At 47.1% G+C, this 10,261-nt stretch overlaps 1 protein-coding gene across 3 annotated transcripts in view; it reads right to left on the bottom strand.

Annotated features, from left to right (window-relative positions):
* Positions 1–10,261, bottom strand: part of c11h2orf69 (chromosome 11 C2orf69 homolog) — a 21,758-nt gene continuing 11,497 nt past the window's right edge. Inside the window, exons 2-5 of one of the 3 annotated variants that reach the window (XM_028591323.1) lie at positions 6,163–6,272; positions 4,135–4,373; positions 3,735–3,846; positions 1–1,880 (exon numbers count right to left, since the gene is read on the bottom strand). In XM_028591323.1, the coding sequence (XP_028447124.1) occupies positions 1,403–1,880; positions 3,735–3,846; positions 4,135–4,373; positions 6,163–6,272 (939 nt within the window). In that variant the 3' untranslated portion in view covers positions 1–1,402. The remainder of the gene's footprint in view (positions 1,881–3,734; positions 3,847–4,134; positions 4,374–6,162; positions 6,273–10,261) is intronic. The other 2 variants (XM_028591325.1, XM_028591324.1) reach the window with 2 other exon arrangements.

The raw sequence follows: 10,261 nt of genomic DNA, 5'->3' as shown, positions 1-10,261 counted from the left end.
ATTAGGCAAGTCATCTTTAATCAGCATAGCATACAAGAAGTTAACTTAATGGAATGATTTAAAGTTACATTCAGCAAAGTGAGTTGCAGCCATCAGCATAGTGCAAAGATGCTTACATAGAGATATACAGACTGGAGTTCATCATATAGAAATTAACACATGCTGATACATTCGCACAAAACTAGCAGGCATGTGTATTTTTCACATATTGCAATAAACAAAAAGTTCAGTATATATAAAGTATTTCTGCCACCATGAGGGGAAAAAAACCACGAGAGTTTAAATGTGCCTTGTCTCATAACATTACAGTTTGTCTAGTTATAACAATTGTTTATCTATAAAGGTAATTTGATATAGTGTTAAAACTGTAAAACGTGAGGAAAAGAGCCAACCAAAAGGGACTACTCCAAAGTTAACATGCTCAGTTAATATTTTAAAAATGATGTTATGAAATGGGCCGGTATGTCAAAGCAACGTTATATTCTTAACAGCGCATGACAAAATCTCTCCTCAGGGTCCACATGATCTTCATCAGCAGATGAAATTCAAAGCTAATCAACTCAATTTGCTGAAAAAGAACTTGTGATATGACCGAAAGCTCCGGAACAGCTATTAAATTAACCTTGAGGTGAGATTTTGTTGGGATCAAAATAAAGGACCCGTTTTTTTTTGTTGGTTTTTTATGTTGTTAACCAAGTAAATTAGCCAAACATTTGAAAACAATCGAGAATTCAGCATCAGACATTCAGATGTCTTAAAGTAGTGCACATGTAAACACAATGTAATAAGCTGTTCTGCTTCAGCCGAACATAGAATAAAGTAATCTCGAAGATTTCCACTGAAATAAAAGCCTGTTACTATCTATTGCTGAATGAGAGATAACACGATGGTGACGGAGCCTATGGCCTTGGGTTTGCAGTATTATGAACGGCGTATCTGTGGCGACATTCCCGGGTAAAATCACAAGCGGCGCACAGTCAGAGACACGTTTCCCATCAGCCAGCAGTGGTTGGTCCAGAGACGGTAGGCGGAGCTTAACCCAACAGACTCACCCTTCAACTCACTTTTGTGTAAAGCAGCGTTTTTTTTTTTTTTTTCCCGGTCTCTGCTGGCGTTGTGAGTAAACGGTTACTATGGCCAAAGAAAGAAAGAAAAGAGCGAAACTAGTGAAAGTGAGATTCAAAAACACACCTGCGATCGGCATCGAAAACGAGATCTTCAAGATTGTCATCAAACTCAGGACAAGTTCATTTAGCAGTAGGACGTGCAACACACCAGCATCTTTTACATCATCAGCATGTTCTAAAGTCTGAGCCCTTAAATCATTTAAAAAAACCACATGAGGTAAGACCAGCGAACGAGACACTCAATGGTAAGTGCTTGGGACCAACCGAAACCAAACTCAAAACTCCTGAATGACCCTGAAGTGGTTTTCGATGGAGGGGGGCTCGTCCTCAAAGTGCAGCTTCTTTCTTGGACAGGCCCCAAACTCCTCCAGGGTCTTAATGAAGTGTCCGTGCTCACGGCCCACCCAGGCCCGCATCGGGTCGCACACCTCGTACGGGGTCACGTGGGCGTGGATCGACACTCCGCAGGAAGCCAGTTCCTTTAACGCCTGCTTGCTGGTCACCCAGGTCTCGCTGCCCCCCGGGTGCCCACCGTCCAGCCAGTAAATGTCCGAGACGCGGCTGACAAAGTGCGACATCTGCAGGTCTGCGCGGGCGCCGGCCAGCTCGTGCACCATCTGGTTCAGCACCACGCAGCCTTTGCTGAAGCCCACCAGGGTCAGGGAAAACCCTGGGGGGACGCTGTCGGCGCCTCCTTGTGGCTGAAGGCGGTTTGGTAAGTTGGCTCGCTCCATGCCGTGGCTCAGCAGGGCCCTGTGAGCAGAAAGGCTTTAGACAACCAACTGTAACGCAGCTCAAGCTCATACTGTAGTGGGATTCCTGAGACTTTGGCAATGCAGAGGTCTTTACAACTGATGTACTAAGAATTCAGCAACGACTACCTAGCTACTATCACCATCGTTTGGGGAAAATGCGAGGAACCTTTTGTTTTTCTGCTGCGCAATCACTTTTTTTTTTTTTTTTTTTTTTTTTTTTTAAATCGGCTTTAAATCAAAAACTCACAAGAATTGGCACACTTGTCAGACCTAGTGAAAATTGCAAAGTTCTGTAGAGACTGGGCTCGGACGTGGCCAGCGGCCTCCAAACGCACACCAGGGGCCTCATTTATAAAACCTGTTGCGCCTGAAAAGGTTGCGTGAAGCAGGGTGAAATTTGTCGTCGCAACATTCCTCGCAATAGTCGGGATTTATAAAGAATTTCCATGCGTAAAAATGTTCCCAGTTTTCCACAACCTTTTGACCATGCGTGTGATCGTGCGTAATGCTCCCAAGGTTTTGTAGACTGCGTTTTAGTGAACTCTGATGGTATGCCCGTTTTCCGAACCTAACCCAGTTTTTGTTTTCCTGAACCCAACAATCCCGTTCTTTCTAAGCCGACCCAGAGCCCAGGTGCCCGGCGAGGCGCTGCCAGCAACGGGGAGAGGCTGGGGATCCTCCCACACCGTGCTCTCCCCGTGAAATACGCTGTTTGTTTGATGTGTGTGTGTGTGTGTGTCTTTATGTTGTCGTGTCTGATTGTAGGTATCTGTGTGTGGGAATGCTGTCTTTCTGCACCTGCTATTCCCACACAAAGTTATAAACTTGTTACATTTCAAACACGTTCACCTGTTTTGATTAAGTTCTAAGAAATAAATACCAATAATGATCAAAAATCTTGTTTCTATTTTTTACCTTTTTAATAATTGAATTTCCTTGTTTTCTCACAAAAATGATCATATGATCAAGTATTAAGGCTGTGTAAAAATATAAACACCACACAAGAGTTAAGGCTTCCAAACAGGATTTAGTTTCGCAGTCCTACCTCTGTTAGGAGCACCTCGATCTCACAATCACTGAATCGTGTTTTTTCCCCATTTTTCCGTTTCGTTATTGGTGATCAAGGGCTCCTTTCAAGGCTGGAATATTCACTGACTGATTAACATGGACTTTATTAGGAAAAATATGGGACGATCTTGGGAGGAGCGTGAGGCTCGTGCAGGACCGCATAAGGTAACGCACGTCCGTATTTATAACGAGAAGAGTGCGTACCGGTGTGCACCACAAATGTGTTATAAATCTGAATTTTGTTTTTCAGTTTTATAAATAAGGCCCCAGGGCTGGGATAAAGTTCCTTTGATGTTCACAAAATGTAGTGGGAGCTCTTATCTCGACACCCCTATAGCGTCCCTAGCCATATTTTGTAATCATGTGAAAGTGAGAGGTCTCTTGTCCTCAAACATCTTTCTTTTGACAGATGGCAGCGCGGATTGGTCCTGTGTCCACTGATGCACTCCCTGCTGATTGGCTGATTAGGAAGCTGGGCTATTTAACTTCCTGTGTCGCGAGTCTACACCAAGGCTTAATGTTGGCAGCAGCTTATTCCTCATCATTCTCCAATCTTTGTCCCTCTGGGCTAGTTCTATGTTAACGGTGTTAGTAAAAGTGCTGTAGTAAACCCGACTGTTAATGCAAAAGGCAAACCGCTAGCCTCGTAACAGCCCCCCAATTAGTTCAAATTTCACATGCTGGATAAGAGTCCAGGCCTGGTGACATCTGCACCTTCAAATTGCCCACAAAAAGGTGTCAGCCTCCACTTAACCGTAACACAGTTATTTAATGGGTCCTACACCTCGGGTTGGAGGATTCCCGCTCCTCTGTTGTCGCGCCGCTGCGATAACCGTGCTTTGGGCCCGCTCCTTGGGTGGTTGGATCTGGTGCCTTTAGAACACGCTGTACACTACCTGCTCAGCAGACGGACAAAGTTAGCGACTAGCTGGTGAACATAGTGGAGCATTTAGTCAAATATTTCCCTCAAGAGGTGGTGGGGACCAAAGCAGAGCTACAGGAGGAACGAATATTGGACTTACACCATATAAGTTACATGTCTGTAAGAAGTGCTGAGTTCAAAGCTTGTTTGCTGCCCCCAAGTGACTAAATGGGATTTAACCCATACAACAATCATTCAGATGCTATACGTTGGATGAACTGATCATGGAAGAAAAAGAGTTAAAAAAACAACAACAAGAAACCTGAGTTGGTGGAACACTCCAGTGTCAGGTGAGTAGGGCGAGTGCTCCGGGGCCCCGAACATGTTGCTCTCCACAAAGTTTTGGTAGCAGCTGAACTTGTGGAGATACATGCGGGAGGCTCGGACCACCCAAACATGTTGGTGAGGGAAGCGTCGGCCCAGGGTGAGGGCCACCTGCTCCAGACTCCAGGAGAGCCACTGGGCTCCTTCTGGCTGCAGGGCCATCTCCTCCTCAAAGTTCTGCACAGACAACAACAACAACACACACACACACACACACACACACACACACACACACACACACAGAGGTTGTTTAAAGCTGCAGTACACTACTTTTACACACTGGACAGACTGATCTCATGAAGTGGCGTATGTATGACACGCCAATTCGTATGCCATTATTGATTGAATTGCATACTTGCTTTTTAGCGTGTTTATTAATGCAGTTTGGCCTCCATTGACTTAAATTACCTTGCGATTGTGTGTGAATTTACGCCGTAGCGAGTAGTATGAAAGGGCGAAAATCCACGTAGGAAGGTTGGTCAGGGTGGAGGATGGGTCAAACACAGGACTTTCACCCAGGAGAGCGGGTATCGTGTCCAGCGTGTCACGTTTCCATAAACTTTTTTACTAAACCCAACCCTGTTGTTATTTTCCTAAACCCAACCGGTTCTTCTTTTCCTAAACCCAACTGCTCCGCTGTATACGGTGGTCAAAATGTAGAAATGTATGTTTACGTCCGCTGTAGACATACACGCGGATAGCTCAAAATGCGTACAGATAAATGCGTATAGATGGCTTAGGAAAGTGGGCGTGTATGTTTACTCAAAGTCATGATGTCACTTTGCACTTGAACAACATGAAATATATGACATATACCTATTGTCGCTCTGCATCTGTTCTCGGTAAATTCCACTTTGACTAAAATTAGCTTTTTAGTCCATGTGTTGGAACATAAACGTGTCTTGCTAAGGAGTAGGGGGTGACTTAGGCCGGGTTATTGGGCCTTTAAACACATGAAATTCAGAGAGAACAATGCAAAAAAAAAAACATCTTTCAAAAAATACTCTAAAAGTCAAAGATGTTTGCAAAAATTATTAATTTGTTTCTCTGACAAATGTTAGCTTCGATCGGTGAGCCAATCATCCTCTTCAGTGAGCCTGACTGAAAACATCTCACACACACACTCACACACACACACACACACACACACACACACACACACACACACACACACACACACACACACACACACACACACACACACACACCAGTCTCTCTTTGACGCACATAATTAGTTCCATCAGCAGCATCTCTTCAGTCTGCCGTCACACTGTGAGGTCCTGAACACAATGACTTCATTCATTTTATTAACATGTGACAGCATCCTGCACATACAAACGTCTCCTGGCAAATACCAGCACACTGTGGGAATATTAACACTTGCCTACTGAATTGCAAATGAGGACACTGAATAGATAGATGGATGGGGCACAAGAAAAGCTTCAGGACATGAGGCCAGTTCTTGAATTCGTGATAGCAATTAGAATAGGAAAACAAATGGGTGATGTTTAATCTTAAATTTTTTCAATTTTTTTTTTACACTTGATTAGTAAGTGTCCCTTCCACTTACTTAAAAAAAAGAAACAATATGCCTCTGATGAGACAGTTTTGCATAATCTGACAGCTGCAGCAATTAGATGTTTGGCACAGGCTGGAGAGACCTTACCATGTCCTACCTATTCCCCAAAGCGGTTTAATCACAACTGCACACACATGTTCCCAAACACACACACACTGCTTCACTGCTGGTCAGCTCTGCAGATTCAAACATACAGTACACTGACATCTCAGGGGAAAACTAAAACTGAAACATATTGCACAATTACTGTATAACTTCTACATTTAATGCAGCCCCTGTCGAAAAAAGTGATTAAAAAAAAAGTCATAGTATACTATGACTTCTTTTTTTTTTATCAAAAAAAGTCATAATATGTCAAAAAAAAGTATGGGCGCCTGGGTAGCTCACCTGATAGAGCGTGCGCCCCTATACTGTATACAAAGGCTCAGTTCTTGACACAGCAGCCCTTTCCTGCATGTCATTCCCTTCTCTCTCTCCCCTTTCATGTCCAAGCAGTCCTGTCATAATAAAGGCAACAACAAAAATGATCTTAAAAAAAAAAGTCATAGTATAGTATGTTGAAAAAGTCATAGTACAGATGTTGAAAAAAGGTCATAGAAAATATTATATTACAGTATATTAAAAAAGGCATAGTATAGTATGTCAAAAAAATTGCCCCATTTGTAAGGAACATGCATTTGTGGGATGAGTAGCAGCGCTGAGTATGTGGGTTACGCCCATGAAAAATTTGCCAAATCTTCTCCGCCATTGCCAAACAGGTATGTCAAAAAAGTGATAAAAAAGTCATATTATAAGCATGTCGAAAAAAGTGATAGAATAGTCCATCCATCCATCTTCGTCCGCTTATCCGGTGTCGGGTCGCGGGGGGAGCAGCTCCAGCAGGGGACCCCAAACTTCCCTTTCCCGAGCAACATTAATCAGCTCCGACTGGGGATCGGCGTTCCCAGGCCAGGTTGGAGATATAATCCCTCCACCTAGTCCTGGGTCTTCCCGAGGCCTCCTCCCAGCTGGGCGTGCCTGGAACACCTCCCTAGGGAGGCGCCCAGGGGCATCCTTACCAGATGCCCGAACCACCTCAACTGGCTCCTTTTCGAGCAAAGGAGCAGCGGTTCCAAGCTCCTCACGGATGACTGAGCTTCTCACCCTATCTCTAAGGGAGACGCCAGCCACCCTCCTGAGGAAACCCATTTCGCCGCTTGTACCCTGGATCTCGTTCTTTCGGTCATGACCCAGCCTTCATGACCATAGGTGAGGGTAGGAACGAAACTGACCGGTAGATCGAGAGCTTTGCCTTCTGGCTCAAACAACGGTGCGATAGATTGAATGCAACACCGCACCCGCTGCGCCTATTCTCCGACCAATCTCCCGCTCCATTGTCCCCTCACTCGCGAACAACAAAACCCCAAGGTACTTGAACTCCTTCACTTGGGGTAAGGACTCATTCCCTACCTGGAGAAGGCATTCCATCGGTTTCCTGCTGAGAACCATGGCCTCCGATTTAGAGGTGCTGATCCTCATCCCAACCGCTTGACACTCGGTTGCGAACCGATCCAGTGAGTGCTGAAGGTCGCAGGCCGATGATGCCATCAGGACCACATCATCTGCAAAGAGCAGCGATGAGATCCCCAGCCCACCAAACTGCAACCCCTCCCCACCCCGACTACGCCTCGATATCCTGTCCATAAATATTACAAACAGGATTGGTGACAAAGCGCAGCCCTGGCGGAGGCCAACCCTCACCTGAAACGAGTCCGACTTACTACCGAGAACCCGGACACAGCTCTCACTTTGGTCATACAGAGATTGGATGGCCCTGAGTAGAGAGACCCCCTCACCCCATACTCCCCAGCACCTCCCACAGTATCTCCGGGGACCCGGTCATACGCCTTCTCCAAATCCACAAAACACATGTAGACCCGGTTGGGCATACTCCCAGGCTCCCTCCAGGATCCTTGCGAGAGTGAAGAGCTGGTCCGTTGTTCCACGACCAGGACGGAATCCGCATTGTTCCTCCTCAACCCGAGGTTCGACTATCGGCCGAACCCTCCTTTCCAGCACCTTGAGTAGACTTTACCAGGGAGGCTGAGAAGTGTGATACCCCTATAATTGGCACACACCCTCTGGTCCCCCTTTTTAAAAAGAGGAACCACCACCCCAGTCTGCCACTCCTTTGGCACCGTCCCAGACTTCCACGCAATGTTGAAGAGGCGTGTCAACCAGGACAACCCCTCCACACCCAGAGCCTTGAGCATTTCTGGACGGATCTCATCAATGGGGCTTTGCCACTGTGTAGTTGTTTGACTACATCAGTGACTTCCGCCTGGGAAATCGACGACAATCCCCGTTATCCTCCAGCTCTGCCTCTAACATAGAGGGATTAGTCGGATTCAGGAGTTCCTCAAAGTGCTCCCTCCACCGCCCCTATTACCTCCTCAGTGGAGGTCAACAGTGTCCCATCCTTACTGTACACAGCTTGGATGGTTCCCTTCCCCTCCTGAGGTGGCGAACAGTTTTCCAGAAACACTTTGGTGCCGACCGAAAGTCCTTCTCCATGTCTTCTCCAAACTTCTCCCACACCCGCTGCTTTGCCTCTTTCACGGCAGAGGCTGCAGCCCTTCGGGCCCTTCGGTACCCTGCAACTGCCTCCGGAGTCCTCCGAGATAACATATCCCGGAAGGACTCCTTCTTCAGTCGGACGGCTTCCCTGACCACTGGTGTCCACCACGGTGTTCGTGGGTTACCCCTTGAGGCACCTAAGATCCTAAGACCACAGCTCCTCGCCGCAGCTTCAGCAATGGAAACTTTGAACATTGTCCACTCGGGTTCAATGCCCCAGCCTCCACAGGGATGCACGAAAAGCTCCGCCCGGAGGTGTGAGTTGAAAGTCTGTCGGACAGGGCCTCCAGACGCGTTCCCAATTTACCCGCACTACACGTTTGGGCTTACCAGGTCTGTCCAGAGTCTTCCCCCACCCCTGACCCAACTCACCACCAGATGGTGATCGGTTGACAGCTCTGCCCCTCTCTTCACCCGAGTGTCCAAAACATACGGCCTCAGATCAGATGAAACAATTATGAAATCGATCATTGACCTTCGGCCTAGGGTGCTCTGGTACCAGGTACACTTATGAGCATCCCTATGTTCGAACATGGTGTTCGTTATAGACAATCCATGACTAGCACAGAAGTCCAACAACAAACAACCACTCTGGTTTAGATCAGGGAGGCCGTTCCTCCCAATCACGCCTCTCCAGGTGTCTCCATCATTGCCCATTTGCGTTGAAGTCCCCAGCATAACAATGGAGTCCCCCACTGGAGCCCCATGCAGGACTCCAGTCAAGGTCTCAAGAAGGCCGAATATCCGAACTCCTGTTTGGTGCATATGCACAAACAACAGTCAGAGTTTTCCCCCACAACCCGCAGGCGAGGGAGGCGACCCTCTCGTCCCACCGGGTAAACTCCAACACAGCGGGCGCTCAGCCGGGGGCTTGTGAGTATCCCCACACCCGCCCGGGCGCCTCACACCCTGGGCAACTCCGGAGAAGAAAAGAGTCCAACCCCTATCCAGGAGTATGGTTCCAGAACCGAGACTGTGCGTAGAGGTAAGCCCCACCAGATCTAACCGGTAGCGCTCCACCTCCCGCACCAGTTCCGGCTCCTTCCCCCCACAGAGAGGTGACGTTCCACGTCCCCAGAGCCAGCGTCTGCCGCCCGGGTCTGGTCCGTCGAGGCCCCTGACCTTCACTGCCACCCATGTGGCATCGCACCCGACCCCAACGGTTCCTCCCACAGGTGGTGGGCCCATGGGCTGGAGAGATGGGAGCCACGTAGCTTGTTCGGGCTGTGCCCGGCCGGGCTCCGTGGCAAACCCGGCCACCAGGCGCTCGCCGACGAGCCCGCCGTCTGGGCCTGGCTCCAGACGGGGGCCCCGGGCTTCCTCCGGGCAGGGTCACTCCATCTCTACCTTGCTTCTTCATTGGGGTTTTTGAACCATTCTTTGTCTGGCCCCTCACCTGAGACCACTTTGCCTTGGGAGACCCTACCAGGAGCACAAAGCTCCAGACAACACAGCCCTCAGGTTCACAGAGACACACAAACCTCTCCACCACGATAAGGTGATGGTTCAAGGAGAAATGATAGAATAGTATGTCGAAAAAATGTATAGTATAGTATGTCGAAAAAAGTGATAAAAAGTCATAGTATAGAATGTTCCAAAAAATTAAAAAAAGTCATAGTTTAGCATGTTGAAAAAAAGAGATAAAAAGTCAGAGTATAGAATGTCCAAAAATCCATATTATAGTATGTCCAAAAAAAAGGATGAAAAGTCATAGTACATTATTTCAAAAAAAGTGATTAAAAAGGCATAGTATAGTATAGTATACTGTGTACTATATCTGTATTTGGTTACTAACAACATGATCAGTTTGTAATCAGATCACTGAACTAAGCTACGGGATTATTTATTCTAATTTATGTTTCCTTGATGC

The sequence above is a fragment of the Perca flavescens genome, chromosome 11 (genome assembly GCF_004354835.1).
Source record: "Perca flavescens isolate YP-PL-M2 chromosome 11, PFLA_1.0, whole genome shotgun sequence".
Lineage (NCBI taxonomy): Eukaryota > Metazoa > Chordata > Actinopteri > Perciformes > Percidae > Perca > Perca flavescens.
The sequence above is the reverse complement of the archived record's forward strand: the minus strand, read 5'-3'. Positions and strand labels throughout refer to the sequence as shown.